The 25986-nt window shown below is 38.3% G+C and overlaps 1 protein-coding gene across 1 annotated transcript in view; it reads left to right on the top strand.

The window, feature by feature from the left end:
- The window catches only part of CenB1A (Centaurin beta 1A), a 316525-nt gene that overhangs the window by 120243 nt on the left and 170296 nt on the right, over positions 1-25986 (top strand). The window contains exon 4 of the mRNA XM_067141489.2: positions 14757-14930. Within this exon, the coding sequence (XP_066997590.2) occupies positions 14757-14930 (174 nt within the window). The remainder of the gene's footprint in view (positions 1-14756; positions 14931-25986) is intronic.

Here is a 25986-nt window from a genome sequence, read left to right as displayed (position 1 = left end):
GAAGAGCCCATTGGCCATGTGTCCTGAGGCGAATGTGAGGTTGAAAGGGAACAAAATTCCAGAAATGCTGTTGTATAGTACCATTTCTGTGGAAGCCATAAACTGATTTTCTACATTGAGGCATTTGATCAGAGTGCTATCTTTGTCAAAGATTTTTTCACAATGTTTGGAACACTAACAAATTCACAGGTGTCCCGTCCTCAGAAAAGTTTTAAGTCGAAGAGTGCACTCCTGCATAAGGATGGCACAACACAGGTCCTACAAACAAGATATTGAAGCATCAAGAAGCAAGAACAGTCTCTCAAACAGAAGTACAGTACATCACTCAATTTCCATCCATTCCTTGATGAAATGAAATGTCGTATGGCTTTTAGTGCCGAAATATCCCAGGACGGGTTCGGCTTGCCAGGTGTAGGTCTTTCTATTTGACACCCGTTTGATTTTCCGTGGTTTCCCATTTTCACACCAGGCAAATGCTGGGGCTGTACCTTAATTAAGGCCACGGCCGCTTCCTTCCCACTCCTAGCCCTTTCCTGTCCCATCGTTGCCATAAGACCTATCTGTGTCGGTGCGACGTAAAGCAACTAGCAAAAAAAAAAATTGACTCCTGTAGGCGACCTGCGCGTCGTGATGAGGATGGAATGATGATGAATACAACACATACACCCAGGCCCCGTGCCATTGGAATTAACCAATTAAGGTTAAAATACCCGGCCGGGAATCGAACCCGGGACCCTCTGAACCGAAGGCCAGTACGCGGACATTCCTTGATGATCAAGGCTTATTAAGAGTAGGTATGGTAGAAGACTTGGCAAATCTGAACTACCGTTCAAAGTGAAGCATCAGCTAATCTTGCTACCTAATAACTTCTTTTAAAACATTAAATCATTCTTTATAATAAATTATTTTAACTGGTCCAACTTTGCATATAATAAGACTACCCACTTAACTATAAATTGAAATTAATTATTTTACAAGTAGCACATGTTTCGACCCATAATTGTATCATCTTGAGCTACTGATAATTATGGTAGAAATCTTAAAATAGGTGGTCACATAAAGAAATGATAAAAATGACATGAGAAACAATGAACACACTTGAAACTGTAATAATAACATGCAGTGTCTTTCCATTGTCTAAAATATGTTATTGAGTGTAAAAACCAGTGGCGATGATGTAGATGTAGGGTAGTCATACATGTAAATAAGCAAAACAGATGCATGTTAAATGAGGATAAATGGATCAGGGAACATCTTTTATTCATTATTGTGATTGGAGCTTGTTCAGTGATAAGTACTTCTTCAGTATACAAGTGCATTAAAGTAGAATGTTGAATATGTTATTTGGCGGTAGAAAAATTGTTAAACTTCATCTGGGACTTGTCTGAATTTATTTTGATTATTTCATCAGAAATAATTTTTACTTTTTCTGTAATTTCGTTAAGATAAATGTTAGGATTGTTCCTTTGGTCTCTATGTATATGGACATATTTAATAAAACACCTTCATTAGCTGTATGTATTTTGTCCAGATCTTGGACTATGAGAGAATATTAGTGGCCGTAGTCAGTCATCCAGGGTTGAAATGATGAGGAACGTTTTATATTACAAGGTCTGTAATAGTTAATACAAGTTAAGAAACACTTCACAATTTAATGAAACACTTCAAGACTTAAAAGACTGCTGCACTCCATTCTAGCTTGCCATTGACATTCAAGCTTAACAATGGTACCAACCTTAAAATACAGGGTGGTTCATGGAACCGGGTGGTCTTTAATACTGTCTCGTTTCTGTTTGGTGAAAGCCACAAACATGTAATAGGTTAGTATATATGCATGTATCTGTGGGAGAATTGCTTACCCTCACAGTAAACGTTCATAATGACCTCATTCTGTCTGTAGACACATCCGTATCCATGGTTGCATATTTCAGGCTGTTTGCTGTAGTACCTCTGACAAGGGAGCTAGCGCAATTTGCGATCGCAGTTGCAAAAAAGTTTTGGTTTGTACGTAAGAGTTTTATATGTACATTATATACATAGGCAATAACAAAATGTGTAACCACTAAAACTTGGAATACAGATGGTGACGTGAATGAAAGACTTTGAGGACACTTGAATCAGATTTTGCAGTTTTAGCATGTGTTGCACTACTCGCACTCCAAACTGACCTATAGGTCCCTGGTAAATTACCAGCATCTTTGGAAACACATATCCACTTGCCGACATAATGGGTTGGATGGTGTAAGAATGAGTTGTTACATGATCACTCTGCACCGAACTTCTTACCAACTTCTCTCCCTTGGAATGCAGAATTCGCAATGAGTAATGTTCTTTCCATATACCACTTTGATCGGTATTATAAATCTGTATACATTCCATGGTGTTCATTAAGGATAATGTCATTGCGAAACTCGTCAAATCTATTATACTGGTTTCCTTGTTCTTATGCGTCATGTGTCTCCAGTTCCCCTAGATGTCGCATCGGATACTTTGTCATGTGACCTTCGGTACAACACGGCACGTTGACCATAGCATACACTGCAAATAAATACATTAGCTAGAGAAAAAAATGTTTACGATGACTAAAGTCACGATATCATGTTAGATATGGTCCATTATGAGGGGAATATTGAATCTTCGTAGCTTACAGTGTAATTGGCGATGGCACTTCGTTTATACATTTTTGTAATTAGCACTTCAAACATCTTCATACGACCCACAAATTACTATTCTTTTAGTGAAGGTGAGCAAATGTTGCTTTTCAAATTTATAAGAAGTTGAATCTTTCATCTATATGTGAAAGTAATCAAGTATGGGTAATTACTTAACCATTTAATTTTGAACCTCTTAGCATGATAACTGCACACATTGGATGCTCACTGAATGTCTGCTTACAGGTTGCATCTTGGCTGCGAGTCTATTTCACTGTAAATTATTTTGTACTTTTTATACAAATGAAGCGATAGTTACCGGGTGAGTTGACCGTGCGGTTAGGGACACGCAGCTGTGTGAGCACGCATCCGGGAGATAGTGGGTTCGAACCCCACTGTCGGCAGCCCTGAAGATGGTTTTCCGTGGTTTCCCATTTTCACACCAGGCCAATGCTGGGGCTGTACCTTAATTAAGGCCACGGCCACTTCCTTCCCCTTCCTAGGCCTTTCCTGTCCCATCGTCGCCGTAAGACCTATCTGTGTCGGTGCGTCGTAAAGCAAATAGAAAAAAAAAAGCGGTACTTGGATGCAGACATTTTCTCATGGAACTGGAGAGTTTATCATAGTGGGAGGATAAGAATGGTAGGGGAGGAGTATCCATTCTGGGGAAAGAAGTATTTGTAATCTACAAAAAAGTAACATACTAGAAACATGAAATAATAGGTGTAAGGCTCATCTCTAAGGATAATAGGCAACTTGATGGTTTTGGAGTGTACAGACCTGGAAAGGGTGGCACTACATCACTCCCCCTCCAACGACAAGGCCGTGAACAAAATTTAGAATTAATTGGGAACTAAGAGAAGAATAATAAAAAAAATAAAGCAATATTTACAAATTACACAAGAACAACATGCTCAAGAAAGCATTTTTGGAAAATGGACTGTTCTACCAACTCGTGTTTTCACTACACTTTTTGGTAGTACTTCTGGTGTTGTTGATGAGTGGTTTTCTTGTTGAGGTGGAATATTTTCAAGGTGATTCGGGTTAACCTGGTCCTCGTCCACTAACAAATCTGCTGATTTTAATCTGTCCACAGAAATGTTAACAGTTTCTTGACTTGATGAACACTCCATGGTGACACGGAGATTAAACAAAAAAAGGAAAAGAGATTAGATAAGATTGTATTTGCTTGGTTGCCGTGGAGACTTCAGAAAAAATAAGTTGTTTGTTGATTATCACCGTGTTATAAAAAAAACATGAGCACTTCCACCAACAGAAAATGAGATTCATCTTGAATATTAAGTGGGAGGACTATGTGACCAACACGGCAGATCTCGACAAAGCGCAGCTAAATAGCATTGAGGCAACAATCATCGCTCATCAGCTGAGATGGTTAGGCCATGTTCACTGCATGGGTGATACGAGGCTTCCCTGCCAAATTCTTCATGGTGAACTTTGCTCCAGCAGCAGACCTCATGGAGCCCCTCTTAAGCACATCATGAAGACAACTGGTTTAGATATACAGACATGGGAAGAATGTGCTGTGGCCCGCTCACTATGATGGAGCACTACATCCACTGCTGTCAACTTGTTTGTAAGAGAATGCCGCAGACAACAAGAGGCCAAGCGACAAGCAAGAAAACTCCGTCAATTACAACCCCGCCCTCCTCCATCCATTCAGTGTGATTTGTGTGGGCGTATTTTTTATGCCAGGATTGGTCTGTTTAGTCATCGTAAACACATCCATAAACTGAGTTGAACTGGTCAATGTATGCAGGAAGAAGTGATATATACTCAGATCGAGTTACAGCTGACAATGGTGCACAAGCTAGAATTTGTGTATTCACATTCTCAGTCTCACAATTCACCACCGCCACTGATCACGTCAGAGTCACCAATGTTACTATATCATTTATTAATTGTAGACTGGAATCTTCTTAGAACTGACTCCATATCCTTTTAATCAACAGACAACTTATTTTTCTGACATCTGCATGGCAAGCAAGCAAATACCATCTTATCTAATCTCTTTTCCTTTTTTTTTTTTTTAAATCTCCGTGTCACTATGGAGTCTCTACAAGGCAAAAGTTGAAAATTAGAAAAGCAGCTGGAATTGATACAATTTCTGGGGATATTTTTTTAGAACAAAGAATTTCCACAATAAATTTGTTGATCATGCATGCTTCCTGTCATTCGCCTTACCTTGTGGAAATTCTTTGTTCTAAAAATTATGATTGAATGTGGAATAGAAATTAAATTCATTGGTTGTAATTCTGGGGATATACTAAGTGATAGGTTGGGATATGGTACCATATCTGAAGTAAATTTATAACTGGAGAGAAGTGAAGACTTCATTAAGGTAGTTCCAAATTTCAAGTATTTAAGGATTTTAACAGAATTTAAACATGAATGTTTGTACATATTTAAATATTTTTGATTGTGATTTGATAGAATCTGATTATGTTCTTTCAAGAATGAAACATCTAATTCTATTTTTAATTAAATTGTTACTTTTCAAGTATAATTCTATTATATGTTTTCTTTTTCAGGTAGTCTCTAAATTCATTCATAAATTAGTTTTGATAGACCGAAGAATGTAACAGTTATAAATTGAGTCGAAGCTGAAAAGAAATGGCTTGAGATATCACCAAAAGAAAAAATTCTGAAGTGCTTATTTGATTACTGCTTGCATGAAGGAGCTATACGATTGGAGAGTTGCTATAGTTGCCTCTGTATATAAACAAAGGGTGATAAACATAAAGTCGATAATTACAGGCCCGTTGTTGCATGTAAGCTTTGGAAAAGCATTCTTTCTGATTATATTAGACATATTTGCAAAATCACTAACTGGTTTGGTAGAAGGCAGTTAGGGAGTAGGAAAAGTTATTCCAACTTATAGGGTTCAGAAAAATATAGTAGATATTTTAGATTCAGGAGGTCAGATAGACTGGATCTAAGGTGTTTGATAGGATAGATCATGGGAGATTACTGTCAAAAATGATTGCAATTGGAATAGAGAAGAGAGTGACTGAATGGGTGGCTAAATTTATAGAGATCAGGCAAGTTGGTCGTGCGGTCAGGGGCGAACGGCTGTGAACTTGCATCCGAGAGATAGTGGGTTCGAATTCCACTGTCGGCAGCCCTGAAGATGGTTTTCTGTGGTTTCCCATTTTCTCACCAAGCAAATGCTGGGGCTTTACCTTAATTAAGGCCACAGCCACTTCCTTCCAACTCCTAGGCCTTTCCTCTCCCATCGTCGCCGTAAGACCTATCTGTGACGGTGCGATGTAAAGCCACTAGCAAAAAAAAATTCTAGAGAATAGAAATCAGAGAATTAGAGTAGGTGAAACATCTTATCCTGTAATCATTAAGAGGGGAATTCCTCAAGGCAGTATTATTGGACTTTTATTTTTTTAATACAGGGTGTATCTAAATTATACTGACAGAAAAATCAGGGATGCTCTTTTTCGTCATATAAAGGACGATGGCACAATCAGATTGGTGGTGAAAATTTTTCTTTTCAAGAAAATGAGGTTATTTTCTTATTCTGGGTGTGCGATTCAAATTGACGAACTCGCCGTATTTGATGTGCCAGATTGCAAATAGCTGTCCACTGCTGTGCTTTGGGTAAGGGAGGGGAAGTGGGGTATATGATAGATGGAGACAGAGATAATGATCGGTGCGAATGTACAAGTTTATCATTCATTTAGTGTAGTCGCTCCCAACCCCAGTAGGTAGTATACAGTTTTTTGTCCATATTAGCTACTAAGCTTGTGGTATAAAATGGTGAGTACAGCTCAGTTTCGATACACCAACAAAGAAACGCTGATAGGCACCAAGCCTGCGGTGTAGCAAATGGCAATGGGAGATAAGCCTCACTGATTTATGGTGTCCGGGATTTTAACCTCATCATTCAATCTTCGTATTATTTGACTTTTATTTCTTTTATACAGGGTGTATCCAAATTATACTGACAAAAAAATCAGGGATGTTGTTTTGCGTCATATAAAGGATGATGCCACAATCAGATTGGTGGATCAGATTGGCAGGTGACTGCATGAACACCGGGTGAGTTGGCCATGCGGTTAGGGGCGCGTGGCTGTGAGCTTGCATCTGGGAGATAGTGGGTTTGAATCCCACTGTTGGCAGCCCTGAAGATGGTTTTCTGTGGTTTCCCATTTTCACACCAGGCAAATGCTGGGGCTGTACCTTAATTAAGGCCATGGCCCCTTCCTTCCAACTCCTAAGAAGAAAGCCCTCATGCGACTAGTGTGCACATTTCAGCATCGGTTTAATGTCAGTATTTAGGCTGGTATTTTTGGTGACTATTTACTTGGTCATATGTCCTTTCTCCTCGTGTGAATGGTGAGGAATGCAACCATTTCTCGGTAGAACCACAGAGTGGATTATTGGAAGACGTTCCTCTGGGTATTTGGCAGCAAATGTGGCTGTGTTATAATGGCGCTCCACCGCACTTCACTCGCCATGTCAAACAGCATTTAAATGATCATTATCCAGGGAGATTGGTGGGCCTCGGTGGGCCAGTTAAATTGCCTCTGCGCTTGACCAATGTAACTCTCGATATGTGAAGATCGAAGTATGTAGAAGTGGTGGAGAATATTAAGGATTACTATAATCAAACCATTAGGCGTATTGTTTCTTTCGTTCAGCATTTCATTCCTTTTACAAAGTTGTGAGTGAAGGATACACAGGCATGTGGTGGTAGCATTGCACCTTCATGAGCGTTAAATAATAAAGTTACTCAAACCAACAGACGTGAGAAGAAATGATTGGATGTATTCCTTGATTGACAGATGTGTCTTAATTACAGTGTGTTTTTGTACTGTGTGTGCAATTATGGCTGCTTAATATACAAACTGTAGATATAGCCTATAAGAGACAAGGACAATATTCTGCACGAGTTGAACGAAGAAACTTGTGCATTAACACGGAGAATTATCTTTCTCTCATTCTGTCAAACACCCCACTTCTCCTTCTTTCCCTGAAGCCACGAACCTGCTGCTCAGGCGTAGCAGGGGGAGAGGTGATACTCCCACGTGGCGCGTCCCAGGTGGCGGATAGGGGGTCCTAAACGGCTTGCTGGCGGACTTGAGGGAAATAAAATACCTCTCACAGACCAAACACACTCCCCCCTGCGGGTGGGGGACGCACATGTAGAATACACCCGCGGTATCCCCTGCCTGTCGTAAGAGGCGACTACAAGGGGCGACCAAGGGATGATTGAATTAGAACCATGAAACTACTCTTGATTCGTACCATCATGCGGGGAACACCATGGGTTGCATGCGGGGAACACCATGGGTTGCATGTACTTGCGAGTAGTATCACTAACTTGGTACGAAATAGGTTTGTAATTAGTTGCAGTAAAAAGCCTGGCCTGGTGGATTCCAGTACCCGTGCGTTGTACCCATGTGGGCAACACCACGGGTCTGGGCGTAGCCTGTGAGTTGTACCACTATATGAGTGACATCGTGGGTCTGCGTTGCCTGTGATTAGTACTCACTATGTGAGGAACACCACGGGGCCCTTGGGACCGGCACCCGTTACTAGTACACCTAGGTGAGGAAACTCATCGGTTTGCGTTGTCTGTAAGTGGCGCCATTGTGTGCGAAACACCATAGGTCTGCATTACCTGTACGTGAGTAGTACCATCTTGTGTGGAACACTGTGAGTCTTTGCTACTTTTGATTAGTACCCCAAAATGACAAATACCATGGTTCTACTTTACTCGCGACATGTACCATTCTGTGGGGCCTTAGTCGTGGATTTTGCACCCCTATTGACATCAAGCATCATTGTGCTTTATAAGTGGTCCCTTGGTCAGTAATACTATTATTCACGATCCTTTTTTTTTTTTGGTCTGATCCACTGTTTTTGTTTGTTTGTTTGTTTGTTTGTTTGTTTGTTTTTGTTTTTTTGTAGGGTTCATGTCCATCCATTCATTCTTCATGACATTTTTTCTTTCATTTTGGTCAGTGGATGAATCTGAATTTTTTGTTATTTCATTTTGTACCATTAGGGGCCGATGATCTCGATGTTAGGCCCCTTTAAACAACAAGCATCATCATCATCAACTTTCCCTGAAGCATAGCAGCATGCAGTGATTTGCGCTCTGGCACAGCAAATACAGCAAGTTCTTCAATTTGAATTCCATGCCTGAAAGTAAGAAAAGAACATTTTTCTCCACCAATCCGATTGCGCCATTGTTCTTTATGTAACACAAAGAGCATCCCAGATTATTTTTGTTGGTACAATTTAGGTACACCCTGTATGTATAAATTATGTAAGTAAAGAACTGGAATCTGAGATAAGGCTTCTTGCAGATGATGATATACTGTTTAGAGTAATACATAAGGTACGGTATTGTGAGCGACTGCAAAGAGACCTCGATAATGTTGTGACATGGACAGCAGTCTATGGTATGATAATAAATGGGATGAAAAGTCAGGTTGTAAGTTTTACAGAGAGGGAAAGTTCTCTCAGTTTAAATTACTGCGTTGATGGGGGGTGAAAGTTGCAAATGGGGATCACTGGAAGGACCTAGGAGTACCTAAGAAAAATCTTCATTGTGGTAATCACATAAATAAGATTGTAAATAAAGGTTACAAATCTCTACACATTGTTATGAAGGTGTTACAGTAAGGAGGTGAAGGAGAGGGCATATAAGTCTCTGGTAAGACCCCAATTGGAGTATGGTTCCAGCATATGGATCCCTCACCAGGATTACATTATTCGAGTAGTAGAAAAAATCCGGACGAAAGCAGCTCAATTTGTTCTGGGTGATTTCCGACAGAACAGTAGTATTATGAAAATGTTGTAAAGTTTGGGCTGGGAAAACTTGGGAGAAAGGAGATGAGCTGTCAGTGGAGTGATGGTGTGGAATAACATTAGTAGACAAATAATTTTGAGTTGCATTTTTGAAAGTAGGAAAGATCACAGTAAGAAGATAATTTTGGAATTCAAGAGGTCAAATTGGGTCAAATATTAGTTTTTAGGAAGTGGACTTAGGGATTGGAATAATTAACTAAGGGAGCTGTTTGATAAATCTCCAAATTCTCTAAAATTATTTAAGAAAAGACTGGGTAAACATCAAATTGGGAATCTGCCACTGGGGATGACTACTGTTCTCTAAATGCAGATCAGTGGTGAGTGATTGGATTGATTGATTGATTGGATTGATTGATTGATTGATTGATTGATTGATTGATTGATTGATTGATTGATTGATTGATTGATTGGATCAATTTGTGCAAAAATGTTGCCTGTCTGGCAGAACCCAACACTCCATAAGGTAACAGTAGTTTGGTAGGCCCATGTGCATCCATTACATGAGTTTTATATGTTTCTGCTATTACTGTTTTCTACTATTGTTTTACTTTTACTCACCTTCTTAGCTATTCTCACACTAATAAATATTATTTTAATAAAGCAGCCTAGAAACAATTTTGGGAGATCTTTAATGAAACATGGTTTCTAGATTACAAGTGATTATTTTCATTTTGACCGTATTGAAATTCAGTTACTAAATGTTAAACAATTAATTTATTGAAATCACCTATTCAAAACTAGTTAAGTCTTTATGACTATAACAATGTCATTACATTAAGTTTCTAGAGACATGAATTACCGCTAAACATATAGCAAGTTCATAACAATCATCCTACCGAGCTCGATAGCTGTGGTCGCTTAAGTGTGGCCAGTATCCAGTATTCGGGAGATAGTGGGTTCGAACCCCACTGTCGGCAGCTCTGAAAATGGTTTTCCGTGGTTTCCCATTTTCACACCAGGCAAATGCTGGGGCTGTACCTTAAGGCCACGGCCGCTTCCTTCCTATTCCTAGACCTTTGCTCTCCCATTGTCGCCATAAGACCTATTTGTGTCGGTGTGACGTAAAACAAATAACAAACATACATACATCATCATTATAGACTGTTATGCCTTTCAGCGTTCAGTCTGCAAGCCTCTGTGAATTTACTAAATGTCGCCACAATCCTCGATTTGCAACTAGTGTTGTGGCCTCATTTAGTTCTATACCTCTTATCTTTAAATCGTTAGAAACCGAGTCTAACCATCGTCGTCTTGGTCTACCTCTACTTCTCTTACCCTCCATAGCAGAGTCCATTTTCTCCTAGGTAACCTATCCTCCTCCATTCGCCTCACATGACCCCACCACCGAAGCCGGTTTATGCGTACAGCTTCATCCATCGAGTTCATTCCTAAATTAGCCTTTATCTCCTCATTCCGAGTACCCTCCCGCCATTGTTCCCACCTGTTTGTACCAGCAATCATTCTCGCTACTTTCAAGTCTGTTACTTCTAACTTATGAATAAGATATCCTGAGTCCACTCAGCTTTCGCTCCTGTAAAGCAAAGTTGGTCTGAAAACAGACCGATGTAAAGATAGTTTCGTCTGGGAGCTCGCTTCCTTCTTACAGAATACTGTTGAGCGCAGCTGCGAGCTCACTGCATTAGCTTTACGACACCTTGATTCAATCTCACTTACTATATTACGCTCCTGGGAGAACACACAACCTAAATACTTGAAATTATCGACCTGTTCTAGCTTTGTATCACCAATCTGATATTCATTTCTGTTGAATTTCTTACCTACTGACATCAATTTAATCTTCGAGAGGCTAATTTTCATACCATACTCTTTGCACCTATTTTCTAGTTCCCAGATAATAGACTGTAGGCTTTCGGCACAATCTGCCATTAGGACCAAATCGTCAGCATAGGCCAGACTGCTGACTACATTTCCACCTAATTGAATCCCTCCCTGCCATTTTATACCTTTCAGCAGATGATCCATGTAAACTACGAACAGCAAAGGTGAAAGATTACAGCCTTGTCTAACCCCTGTAAGTACCCTGAACCAAGAACTCATTCTACCATCAATTCTCACTGAAGCCCAATTGTCAACATAAATGCCTTCGATTGCTTTTAATAATCTGCCTTTAATTCCATAGTCCCCCAGTATGGCGAATCTTTTTCCTCGGTACCCTGTCATAGGCTTTTTCTAGATCTACAAAACATAAACACAACTGCCTATTCCTCTCTTAGCATTTTTCAATTACCTGGCGCATACTGAAAATCTGATCCTGACAGCCTCTCTGTGGTCTGAAATCACACTGGTTTTCATCCAGCTTCCTCTCAACAACTGATCGCACCCTCCCTTCCAAGATGCCAGTGAATACTTTGCCTGGTATACTAATCAATGAGATACCTGAATAGTTGTCGCAATCCTTCCTGTTCCCTTGCTTATAGATAGGTGCAATTACTGCTTTTGCCCAATCTGAAGGTACCTTACCAATACTCCATGCTAATTTTACTACTCTATGAAGCCATTTCATCCCTGTCTTCCCACTATACTTCACCATTTCAGGTCTAATTTCATCTATTCCTGCTGCCTTATGACAATGGAGTTTATTTACTATCCTTTCCACTTCCTCAAGCATAATTTCACCAACATCATTTTCCTCCTCCCCATTTGCTTGGCTGTTCACAACACCACCAGGATGATTTCCTTTTACATTGAGATGATGTTCAAAATATTCCCTCCACCTCTCCAGTGATTCCTTGGGATCTATTATGAGTTCACCTGAATTACTCAAAACACTGTTCATTTCCTTTTTCCCTCCCTTCCTAAGATTCTTTATTACTGTCCAGAAAGGTTTCCCTGCTGCTTGACCTAGCCTTTCCAAGTTGTTACCAAAATCTTCCCAGGACTTCTTTTTGGATTCAACAACTATTTGTTTCGCTCTGTTTCTTTCATCTACGTACAAATCCCTGTCTGCCTCGGCCCTTGTTTGGAGCCATTTTTGATAAGCCTTCTTTTTACGTTTACAAGCTGCTCTCACTTCATCATTCCACCAAGATGTTCGCCTTTTCCCATCTTTACACACAGTTGTTCCTAGGCATTCCCTTGCTGTTTCTACTACAGCATCCCTGTATGCCACCCATTCACTTTCTATATCCTGAACCTGCTTACTATCTATTGTTCGAAACTTCTCACTAATCATATCCATGTACTTCCGTCTAATTTGCTCGTCCTGGAGATTTTCTACCCTTATTCGTTTGCAGACAGATTTCACTTTCTCTACCCTAGGCCTAGAGATACTTAGTTCACTACAGATCAGATAGTGGTCTGTATCATCAAAAAATCCGCAGAAAACTCGTACATTCCTAACAGATTTCCTGAATTCGAAGTCTGTTAAGATATAGTCTATTATGGATCTGGTACCCCTAGCCTCCCATGTGTAGCGGTGAATAGCCTTATGCTTGAAGAATGTATTCGTAACAGCTAAACCCATACTAGCACAGAAGTCCAGCAAACGCTTCCCATTCCCATTAGCTTCCATATTTTCCCCACATTTACCAATCACCCTTTCGTATCCTTCAGTTCTATTCCCAACTCTCGCATTGAAATTGCCCATTAGCACTATTCTATCCTTGCTGTTGACCCTGACCACGATGTCACTCAATGCTTCATAAAACTTGTCAACTTCATCCTCATTCGCACCCTCACATGGTGAATACATGGACACCATTCTAGTCCTAATTCCTCCAACTGACAAATCTACCCACATCATTCGCTCATTTACGTGCCTAACAGAAACTATGTTCCGTGCAATGGTATTCCTGATGAAGAGCCCTACCCCAGACTCTGCCCTTCCCTTTCTAACACCCGTCAAGTACACCTTATAATCTCCTATCTCTTCCTCGTTATCTCCCCTTACCCGAATATCACTTACTCCTAGCACATCCAGATGCATCCTCTTTACTGGCTCAGCCAGTTCTACTTTCTTTCTTCCGTAAGCCCCATTAATATTGATAGCTCCCCATCGAATTCCATTTTGTTCGCCAAGTTGTTTCCAAGGAGTCCCTCGCCTGTCAAATGGGAGTGGGACTCCGTTACTCCCATAGGTCTGAGGCTTGCTTAAAATGTTCTGAGCTCGGTAGATTCATGAAGCAGGATGCTACCCTACTTACACATAGTCCAAGTGAGGATCTCTCCTCTAACAGGTTATGGACCACCGGTGGATTGTGAAGTCCTAGCCGCCTGAGACAAGGAGGGCCAGGACTCAGAATATGTCCGAGATGCCCACTCCCATTCCATAGTAACTGGTATCCCGATTCTCAGGACCACTTACTAGGCCACTCAGCCGTTGCCCTTGGTTCACGAACTAGGACGTGACTACAGTAACCCACAAACATGAACCATACAAAAAAAAAAAAAATCCATCCTGCCATTTTATTCTCCGTATTAACTTAGATTAAATGTGAATGGTGTAGACACAATCAATAATATTTCACATATTTGGGCACACCTCAGTGTAGCATGAAGGCTGATATGCCTAATAATTAATCACTTGACAACTGTGGTTCATGTCTGTGAATGTGTTAACACAGACACAAGCAGCGACTTGAATCTGCTCCACCCGCCGAGTTGGCTGCCTACACTCCTAGGCTCGTCCCAATGGCCCAAAATTGCCACAGTGAGTCATTTCTGTACTTTCTTCACATGTATAATTGCCCTTATGTTTATTTTTGTAAGTCAAGACTCTAGAAGTACAGACAGTTGTGATAAATAATTTAATAAAAACTCCCTTTGGTTAGATATATCCTTTAATTCATTAAAAATATAATGGGAACTAATCTTATGCTCACGTCCTACGAATTAAACTTTTCAGAAACTGGAATCTTGGGATAAATTTTGTTGCCTGGGGCAGGTGTCACCATTTTCCGTCGCTTAGGTCCAGCACTGATTGGTGCAGCCTGTCGTTAGTTTTCTGTTCCCAAGTTAGCTCATTCAATCTCGACTCAGATTCGTGCCACTGGAGGATATTTAAAGGAGACAAATCTGCTTTGGCTCCCAGCATATTAAAAAACACCTATGGGTATTTTTTTTTCTTCTATCATCTGTTAAAACTCTTTACAGATAGAATATATGTTATTCAGTGATGTTCTTGTTGTTATTTTATTTCATTTCCCCCCTTGTCACATTTACCTCTTCCACTTCATTTAAATTATCTCTTTATAAATTATTTTTTTATAAATGTATTTGTCTTTAATTTTCTTGCAGCTTGTTTGCTAACAGCTTATGGGAGCTTAGTACTTACTTCCATGAGGATGCTGCTGTGGTAGCATACCTCAACAAGCTAATCCATGCTCTGCAAGAGATGAACAAATTTCATACTATTTTATTGGACCAGGCATCCCGCACCATTTTGAAGAACCTGACATCCTTTATCAAAGGGTGAGTATTTGTTTTTCTGTGTTGTGTGAGCTGCTTTCTTACAGATTATTTGTTACTGAATCTTGGGGTTATGCCATTGTATTTACTGGATTATAGAAGTTTTACTTCTCTGGAATTTATATCTGAAATAGTAAAGCAAGTGAAGAAATTTACCTGATTGTTGAGGTGATATATTTTTGCTGAATGGAAGTTAAATGAGTGAAAGTACTCTAAATGGAAACAGAAATTTGCTTTGTTGGTAATGATAGTGCAATATTCACTTGTGTGTTTGTAGTAAGTTGCACAGCAGCCACCCTTGCAGTTACGATGATTGAAGCTGTTTGGTCTAGTGTATCAGATACCCCACACATTTTGTTTCTCAAGCGAATACAAAAAGTATCCACTTATTTTCTGTTGGGGTTATTTAGCAGTAACCTTTATTTATGAAGTCATTAAGTCTGTTCTTCGGAAATTATGTCCTTTTTAATGCAAACTGCTTTCCGGTGATCATATTAATATCTACTTCTTGACACCAAAGATTAGAAGGGTTTTTTTGGGGGGGGGAGGGGTCAAGATTATGGCCATTTGGCCCTCTCTTCCATGTAACCAGATTATGAGATACAATGCATATACAACAATAATTTAAAATAAAAATTACTTACAAATATTAACTTAATGGAATACCAATAAAGGTAATGATAGTAACGAAGTGATGGATGCCGCCGCCGACTACGATGATGATGATGATGATGATGATGATGATGATGATGATGATGATGATGATGATGATGATCTCAAAGTAGTAAAAGATGTACAAACAGTGGTAACTTACAGCAACTGAACCCTTACTAAGTAATTAAATAACTACGTATAGACAGTACTACTAACAATTTGCAGTTTAGAAAATGAGAACAATTGTTAATATGAGACTAATACTGCAATTAACCCATTCGCATTTAAATACTGTACCCGTTCACTGAAAAATCACATTTAAAGGCTGCTCTACAGCAGTCATCAGCACAATATTATTTAGAAAATCGTACAAAACCAACCAGTAAAGATTCCTTCCTAAAAATGTGCATGCAAGATAATGGAGTAATAAGCTTACCAATGCCACTTTACTAGTATACTTGCTGATTGTCATACACCTCAAAACATTCTTTTAAGTGAAGAGCTATACCACACTTCTTGCACTGCCAGCAACTTTCACTTCTTTTACCCTGGCTATAACACACAACACACCTGTTTGCAACTTTTTTTTCTTCTCTGTAGGGGGAATATGCATGGGAAAGTGGGCCCACAATTTAGCTTGCAGTCTGGTAAGGGTGGTGCTCGCTGAAGTTCAACCTCGGAGTACTTTGGTTCTTAGAAGTTAAGCTTCCATGGTGTGTAGAATTATTTAGTTCTTTTTCCGGGTTGAACCGTGTTGTTGTTTTCTGTATCTATGTGTCTTTGCTCTTCTCAGATGAGAGCAGATTGAGTCGTCGTAGAGTTACTAGATATACCCACATCTGGCGGAGGTGGGAACACGTAATGCACCCGGGAATAATGTAGGATGCTAAATGGTTTATTTTGTCACCTATTCAATACATATAAATTTTACATTTAGGAATTTATTATTAATTCCGCATGAGACATGTTTCGCCCTTCATTGAGGGCATCATCAGTCAAATTACCTCCTCAAGGCAAAAATCAGGTACCTGATTAGTATTTAACATGCACAAATTAATACACATTACAATGTGAAAATTAAGTACGAGAAACTCTTGTACAATGGTGATGGTTAAACAATATAAGTTTAAAGAATAAGAAGTCGGCACCAATGCTTAAAATTACTGGGTCATTATAGCAGAGTTCAGTAGTGGTGCTCTGAAGAATATAAAATTATTTACAGTATAACAGTTGGGGGGAAAGGGTATAGTGCTTGGCGCCAATGTTTTTAACAAAAACTACTGCCAATGGTTGGGGCAACCCGGGAATAATGTCGAACATAATCATTTTGGTGGTCTAAGTGCTATGGTGTGGGGTGGCATAATGTTACATGGGCGTACTGACTTCCAAATGTTTGAACGGGGTACACTCATCGGTCAACATTATTGTGACAGTGTACTCCTTCCCCATGTGCATCTTTTCAGGGGTGCAGTCGGCCCTGACTTAATTTTTATGGATGACAATGCACGACCGCATCGAACAGCGCAGGTGTCTGTCCAGACCTGATGATCTTGGCACCAACATAAACAGTGCTGCCAATGTGCGAGTGTCAGTGGAAGACAACATAATGGTCTTATTACATACTATCCACTTCATTCCGTATCGATATTGTAATCAAGATAACAATTAAGTAAAAGGTTCCACCTGATTGATACTTTTTTATTATTTAGCCTTCGGCTAAATTTTATGTCATTAAAAACTTACAGTACATGTTTCGATTGCTTAGCAATCATCATCAGCTGTTTCACTTAAAGCTTAGGTGAAAAAGCATAAAACATTAATTAAAATTAAAATTAAAATTAAAATGTGTTAGTAAGGGATGCTTAAGTGGTGAGGGAGGGTGGGGGTGGGGGGGGTTGTGTTTGTTAGTTAAGATTAAAATTATACAAATTAAAAAAACTATCCTAAACTAAAACATCTTTGATTTCATTCGTTGTCACTTGCACTGGTTCATTATTAAGTTGGACAGATACAAACTTGTAAACATCGGAACAAGAACGAATTGGACAGGGCTCGTACACCTAACTTCCCAACTTAATGATCCCGAATAAATTTCGTACAACGAATAATTGGATTTGGGTCGTACTTCAAACTATCCAACTAAATGAAAACTGAACAATTCAACAAACAATCTACATAATCTTCTCCACCGGACAGTAAGAAAGGTCTAGAAAAAGAAGGAACACTACACCATCAAGACAAGTGTGCACGAGTATTAACGGAAAACTGTCGAATTACTGTTGAATTACCTGCAGCAAATACCTCTTTAGAAATTTTTACCTTTAATCGTTACTGTTACAAAAAGGTAACTTTTACTCTTAATTGTAATTTCCTTTCATGGAATACCTGCACATCTTGTTTGTGGCATGTCAATCTTGCTTTAATATTCACAACATTTATCATATTTTCAAACTTGTAAATTAGGGAGGTATTTAGGGGTTTTTAAGGAGGGAGTATGTAAGTCACTGTCAAGGCCCTAATTAGAGTATGGTTCCAGTGTACGGGACCCTCACCAGGATTACTTGATTCAAGAACTGGAAGAGAACCAATGGAAAGCAGCATGATTTTTTTCTGGTGATTTCTGACAAAAGAGTAGTGTTACAGAGAGTAGTACCGGTGCCCATTGAGTTTGGTAAAAAGTAAAGATGCCAGTAGCTGACCACAACTTCCATTGCACAGATCAGAGCAAATATCAATCAGTCACCATTGACTTGCATTTAGGGCTGTTGCCCATGTGGCAGATTCCCTATCATTTATTTACCTAGTCTTCTTTTAAATGATTCCAAATAAGTTGGAAATGTATTCAACAACTCCCTTGGTAAATTATTTCAATCCCTAATTCCTCTTACTATGTCCGACTCGTTGGCTGAACGGTCAGCGTACTGGCCTTCGGTTCAGATGGTCCCGGGTTCGATTCCCGGCTGGGTCGGGGATTTTAACCTTAATTGGTTAATTCCAGTGGCACGGGGGCTGGGTGTATGTGTTGTCTTCATCATCATTTCATCCTCATCATGACGCGCAGGTCACCTACGGGTGTCAAATAGAAAGACTTGCACCTGGCGAGCCGAACCCGTCCTGGGATATCCCGGCACTAAAAGCCATACGACATTTCATTTCATTTCCGCTTACTATAAAAGAAAATTTGAATTCCAACTTTTACCTTTCGTACTTTCATACTTTAAAAAACTTCTTTTATGTTTGTCTACGAATGCCATTCCATGCCATCTCTCCACTGACAGTTTAGAACATACCGCTTAGTTCACCAGGTCGTCTCCTTACATCCAAGTCTTCCCATCCCAAAGTTTGCAACATTTTTGTAACACTCCTCTTTTATCAGAAATCGCCCAGAACAAATCATGCCGCTTTCCATTGGTTCATTTCCAGTTCTTGAATCAAGTAGTCCTGGTGAGGGGTCCCATACACTGGAACCATACTCTAATTAGGGTCTTACCAGTAACTTTTATGCCCCCCTCCTGAAAAACACTGAATACCTTCCTAATCATATGAAGAGAGCTGTAACCATTATTTACAACCTCATTGGTGTGATTACTCCTATGAACTTCTTTCTCAGAGTTGGGAAGTACCAGCAATTGAATTACTTGTATCGAATATCTCTGTAGTAATTTTTACCTGTAATTGCTACTTATTACAAAAAAATAATTTGTACTGTTAGAGTTGTAATTTACTTCTTGAAATCAAATTTTAATTGTTACTTTCTAGGCTACATCACATGGAAGTAAAATCGTGAAAAAATTAAGTGATGATGAAGGTAACTTTTTCAGTTCTTTTACAGCAGAACCAGTAGCTTCACCAGTGCTGGATGGGGTACTTTCTTACCTCTCCAGTACCTCCAATGACATTAGACTTATCCTACAATATCCACTACTGTGGGGAATGATATTAATACTAAACACAGACATTCCTTCAAGTGCCCCTGTAGAATGTCTTTTCAGAAAAAGCAACTATGTACTTTCCACCAACAGGTTGAGGTTCAGCGATGGAAATTTTATAAACTAATTATTTTGTAAAGTAGGTCTGTATGTTCAGTCCGTCAGCGATGCCGCTGGTGGGATCCTCAACAGGTCTGCCATCAGCTGTCATAAATGGCCTAGGCATCACTGAAGAGGCGTACCAGGGAAATGAGGAGTGATGTAGTTTCCCGTTGCTTTCCTCACCGAGCCAGAGTTTCTTACATATCAGTCTGCCAAGCCCACTGAATTGCATACACCAACCGACCCTATGAGCAACATTTTCACACCATTCATAGCAGGGACTGGCTGCATAAGGATTGGCATTACTAGCATCGCTCATACCTCAGTCACTTTCATATTGTCAAAGCCAAGGATAAGACAGAGACAGATCTATGAAAGTAACAAAATTTCTCTAGCCTGTACCAGAAGACATAGTGCACTGTAAACACTAGGTCCTGCCACCAAAGGCATAAAGTAGGTCTAAATGGCAAATAATTTGAAATTCTTAAGTCACTGACTAAAATAAAAAAATATGGGAGAAAATCATTTTTGAAGTTCCAAAGTATCATGTTTAATCTTACTTAGTGGTGATAGCCACTATATATACTTTTATATTAAATTTTATATTCAGTTTTATATTAATATATTTTTTCTTGCAAACTTTAGTATCTTTGCTGCTCCAAGCGATAAAGAAAATATCAGTGATTTCCTTGAAGACTGGCATTCTGTGAAGTAACTGTAATTTTAATTTTACTGATTACTTGTTGAAAAAGTAATTTATAATTCTAATTGAGTAAAATATTTCTCAAGTACCTGTAATTCAGCCCATTTACTTTTTTTCTTGTATTTCTCCCATCCCTGATCTATCCTTTTACATATACGTTTAGTCCATCAGTGCAGTAATCAAAACGAAGGGAACTTTCCTCTTGGTGAAACTTACAACCTGACTTTTCACAGTGTTCACCAGTGAGACTTACAACCTGACTTTTTACAATATTCACCATTGTACCATTGTCTGTTGTCCGTCTCGCAACATTGTTGAGGTCAGTTTTGCCGTCACTCACATTTCTGTAACTTATTTATTACTCTCTGCAGTATAACAACATCCAAAAAAAAGCCTTACCTGAGTTTCTGGTTTATTACTCATGGCTTTTTTTTTTAAGCTATCTTAATTTAAATCAGGCAAAGTGCAGACCATTGTACTAGGTTAGGTACAGAAAGTAGAAGTCTTGCATATCTCTGAATGTTTCTTCTGTAGTGTCAAGAATGGGCTAACCAACTGCTGCAAACATCTGTTCTCTAGTGGAAAGTAGCACACCTATTAGATAAGCAGGATAGTCAATCTTAAATCAAATATTCTAAATGAAAAATTCAGTAGAATCTTTATTAAGTGACCATTTCTGAGGAAAACTAGTCATTTGGTAGAGAGGTGGTCTCTTAATAGGGGTAGGTAGTCTTAAAAATGCAGTACTGTAATTTAATAAGTATTTCAGTACTGTACCCCTCAAAACCTTATTTAAACGCAGTTTAGTTGTATACTGTATTTAGAAAAAACATAATGTGTACAGTACTGTACTACAGTACATTATTCACAGAAATATTCTGTCCTCATGTATGGTACGTTCATTTTTGGTTACAGTATTTGTTGATAGAGCTTTGTTTCAATTTTTATACTTCTTCATAATTATTTTGTTTTCTAAGCTTTCTTTTAGTACAAAAAATAGCCCACTTACTCGCTCTGAATTCATACAATCTTCTAGATTAGTAGAATTATTTTCTGTGTGTTTCTCAACCCTTTCTGCAGCGGCAGTGTACCATTTACCGCCTCGTCACTGACGTAAACACCTTCTCTGTCCTCCTCGTCCTCATCATCACTGTCTTGCCCAGTAAAACCATCAGATTTCTCTGCAAGAGAGGAGAATATCTTTTTGTAAAATTTACTGCCAAAAAATGTATTCCTTTTAAGCCTAATGCCGTTAAGGGTAAAATCATACAACAAAAGGAAACTTGCTTTCAAGAATTGTTGTTGCATATGATAAACTTCATTGTAATTCCGTACTGACAATTTTCAGTGGTATAGAAAATGGTAATATAGTTTTCCACCTAATCAATACAACTAGATTTATACACATTTTTTTTTTTTTTCAAATTGCAAAAATTGTTACACAGTTAGATGTTTTGGCCTCTTTGGGTCATCTTCAGCTACATTAAATGTTACAACAAAATTAAATTTACATTTTTGAAAACAATCAGAATGTTTCATCAGAAAACTATTTTCTTATGTGATAAAGTCATTTGAGATGAAGATAAGTAAAACAAAGTCCATAGAAATGACCATAAACGGCAAAGGAACAAACTCAAACCTCTTTTTTTTGAAAGAGCAAAATTAGAATCAGTTCTTCACTTCTAGTACCTCAGAAGCACAATTTCCAAAGACAACATTGTCAAGCAGGAAATACTCAGCAGGACACAGAAAGCATCAGATTTTTACATTCAAGTCAGAAATCTACTCTGGGACTACAAAATACCACACCAAGCAAAAATAACCCTACACCACTTACCAATTCTCACATATGATTTAGAGGCATGTACTACTCTACTAAACAATGACTACAGCAGAATTCAGGCAACAGAAATGCGATTCATTAGAACTGTGAATCAGACTACTTGGAAGGTCACTATTACCAGTGTAGTAAAGAAGCGTATACTTCAGTAGTATGGGCACATTATGAGAACGAAGAGCAAGACCTGCCAGAAAATACTTTGACCTTACTCTCCAAGGAAATAGACCAAGGGGAAAGCTGAAGAAATGCTGGATAGACACAGTGAAATCAGATGTGGAGGAGAGTGTTCTCAGATGGGAAGATGTCCTAGAACAGAAGATGTATGCAGACAGGAGGAGATGGCAAGCACTTGTTCACCACACCTGGGAAACTGGAGTTGGAAAATAATAATAATAATAATAATAATAATAATAATAATAATAATAATAATAATAATAATAATGGTACCTATTTTGTTATTCTTTGACATGTTATAACCTCAATAATAATAATATAAAAGAATTTATTGGACTCCAACCTATTCAATACATTTCTAAACACAGCACCTTAAGCCAGTTAGAAATAGAAGAATGCTTACAATTACTAACTTTCGTCCTTCATAACAATTATTTTACGTTCAATAATAAGATATACAAACAAGAAGGTCTAGCCATGGGTGATCCCATTTCGGGAATACTCGCCGAAATTTATATGGACAACCTCGAAAATAGTAAAATAACAAACAGCATTAACGGTTTGTGTCTTTGGCTACGCTATGTCGATGACACACTAGCAATAATAGACAAAAGCTGCAATAATAGTGAAGACATACTAACTTACTTAAACAGCCTTGACAATTGCATCAAGTTTACTAAAGAAGACGAGGACAATAATATCATCAATTTTTTAGACATTACAATCACCAGGACCTTAAACAATTTCGATTTCCAGATTCACAGAAAACCTTCATTCACTCCCACAACCATAAAACAAAATTCTCTTCACCCACAATCGCACAAACAAGCCTCATTTTACAGTTTAGTGTACAGAGCGTTAAAAATTCCCATGTCAACCGTCAATTTAAAAAAAGAAATAAGTACCATAAAAGAAATAGCTGTTTTCAATGGATACAATCCCTCAATCATACAGAAAATAATCAATAAAGTGAAATTGAAATTGGCCACAAACCTCTCCCCAATAAAAATTAATAAGCCTAAATATGCATCATTCACCTACATTAACCCCATTATACATCAAATCGCTACCCCTTTAAAAAAACATGATATTAGGGTAGCCTATAAGACCCATAATTCTAATCAAAAGCTATTTTTCAACCACAATAAGATAAACTCGGACAACAATAAATTTTCGGGCTCTGGCATTTATAGACTGAAATGTGCTGAATGTAACAGTTCATATATCGGTCAAACTGGGAGGAGCTTTGCAATTAGATATGCAGAACATTTCAATGCCCAAAAGCACAATAAACACTCAGCCATGAGCATCCATATGAAAGACACCGGACATAGCTTTACCACAATCGAACAGGATCTCCAAATTTTAAAAAGACTAGATAAAGGCAGGCTCATGACCGAGTTCGAAAATTTATACATTTTTTTGGACCAAAAATATAATAAGAATAAGAATTTAAATGATCCAATAGACAACCGAAGCCCTCTTTACGAACAATTAATATTTTCGCTCAATAGTTTAAATCTGAAAGACAAAAGACTTGTTAACATCCTCAAAACAAGCTCTCCAAGCACCCCCACTAAGCCGCTCAACTCATCACGCCCCTATTCTCCCTCCAATACACACAACTCCTCCCCAAGCGCCAATCACATACCCACAGCGCCGCCTTCTCAAATCCACTCCCCTCCTCTAAGACGTCACACGTACAACACGAGGAGCAGGACATTAGCGACAGTCAGTGCTCCACAAACCTCCTAACAATTAGGCAACAGCTCAACAGCTTTCAAGGTAAAAATTTTTAACTTTCACATTTTTCATTTCTCAATGATTTCCCGTTTCTTTTCTTTTTCCGTCATTTCACTTAACTAATTAAGACAAATCCTCCATTTTCAGATTTCTCTCACATGTAGGACAGCTCAAACACCGGATTGCACTGCACAACATTTTTCGACCGTTGCCCATTCAACCAACAACTGACCTTCCCACACTTCAACAACAAAATATACGCAAATTTTTAGTCAACTAGGAAGAACCTAATGATGTTTTTAACTATCTTCATTTGAAGCTGGTGTTGTTTTAACTCGGTCTTAGCACAGCCTCGTTTTATAATCAACAAAAGCTGTTCACTTGCACTGTGCACTCCATTCAAATAGAGAGTGACCAACGGAGTTTGACTACCTCATGAATCCTAGGGCGAATTATTTTGGTTGGAGCCAAATTACAAATAGTCAAATTGGAATGTTTTACCTCATCATTTTTAACAATTAGAAATAAGTGTACAGTAATTATAAATTGTGTTTTATTTTGCCAACATTTGTATATACTACGCAGAACTACCATCGAACTCAATATCATACGGACTTTGATTACTTCCATTTTTATACTGTGCATATGATAACCTCATTTTAATATCAAGAAACCACTAGCGTATTTTACTATGTGTAACTAGTCTGTTGTTATTTTGTTTTGGATAGGACTTTGTACGTGTTTTTAATGTATTCTTTCTTACAAATATTGCTCATAATTTCCAACCAGACGTCTGGTTTAATTTTGAGGTATTTTGATATGACTGATGATGCCCCACATGGAGGGCGAAACATGTCTCCATTTTAACGATGTTTAACTAAAAATGTTAACATCCAGTAATGTATTGAATAGGTTGGAGTCCAATAAATTCTTTTATATTATTATTATTGAGATTCTTTCAATACGGAAAATAAAATGATTTTCATTACTTGCAATGTTATAACCTCATAAAAACAAACTCAGCCAGTTAACTATGTTTGTTTTATTTTAAATCGGTTCCTTTAAAAATTGGTCTTTAAGGGGGTGGTCATTCAGACAGGTTTCACTGTACTTTAATTAATAACTCATACAAAGGCTGAAAATAGCAGTACTTAGAACTTCTACAGAAATTGTTTTTAACATGTTAATACCTGTATACTGTATTCTACTAATTTTTTGAAACTAATAGCTATACCAACTGTGGTGTTGGAAGTGTGTTTATGTTGCTACACTTAACTTAGATGTAAACAGAAACAGAATAGTCAAATTGTAAACATGCCCATAAAAGCAGGCTTACTCTCAAAATTACAATTTTAGGGATAAGTACTGCTATCTCTTGTATGTGATGGGAACAACTATTTTTTAATGAAACTGTGAAAATTAGGAGACCTCATGTAACAAGTCTTAATTTAAACTGCCTACTTGATTCTCCTCTTTACAAATAAGAATGATTTTTTTACAGCTTCATTCACAAAACTAATTATCCATTTTGAATAAGTGTGGGTTAGTCTGTTTTTATGGGCGTGCAAGAAACACTACATATAAATCCACTGAAGAGCCTCTACTAAAATTCCTGTATAAGGATAAAAAATGAATCTTAATAGATGCTATAACCAGAAAATGTCAAGTAAAGGGTTCTAAGGGCTCTAAACAATTATCCCATTAGAAATACAGTGCTGTAAGCTGAGTGATAGAAAATGAAGTGCATGCAATTTGGCTAAGGACAATCAAATTGCATGATGATGTTGATGATAAAGGATACCACAATTAAAGCAGTCTGTATTTCAAAAAGGGCTTGTGATTACCTTCTTGTTAATGATCCACAAATGGTCATACTTGTGTTGTTTCTAATGCTAATGCCAGGGAATTGGAATA

The sequence above is a fragment of the Anabrus simplex genome, chromosome 2, assembly GCF_040414725.1.
Source record: "Anabrus simplex isolate iqAnaSimp1 chromosome 2, ASM4041472v1, whole genome shotgun sequence".
Lineage (NCBI taxonomy): Eukaryota > Metazoa > Arthropoda > Insecta > Orthoptera > Tettigoniidae > Anabrus > Anabrus simplex.
Note: the sequence above shows the minus strand (reverse complement) of the source record. Positions and strands in the feature narration are given on the sequence as shown.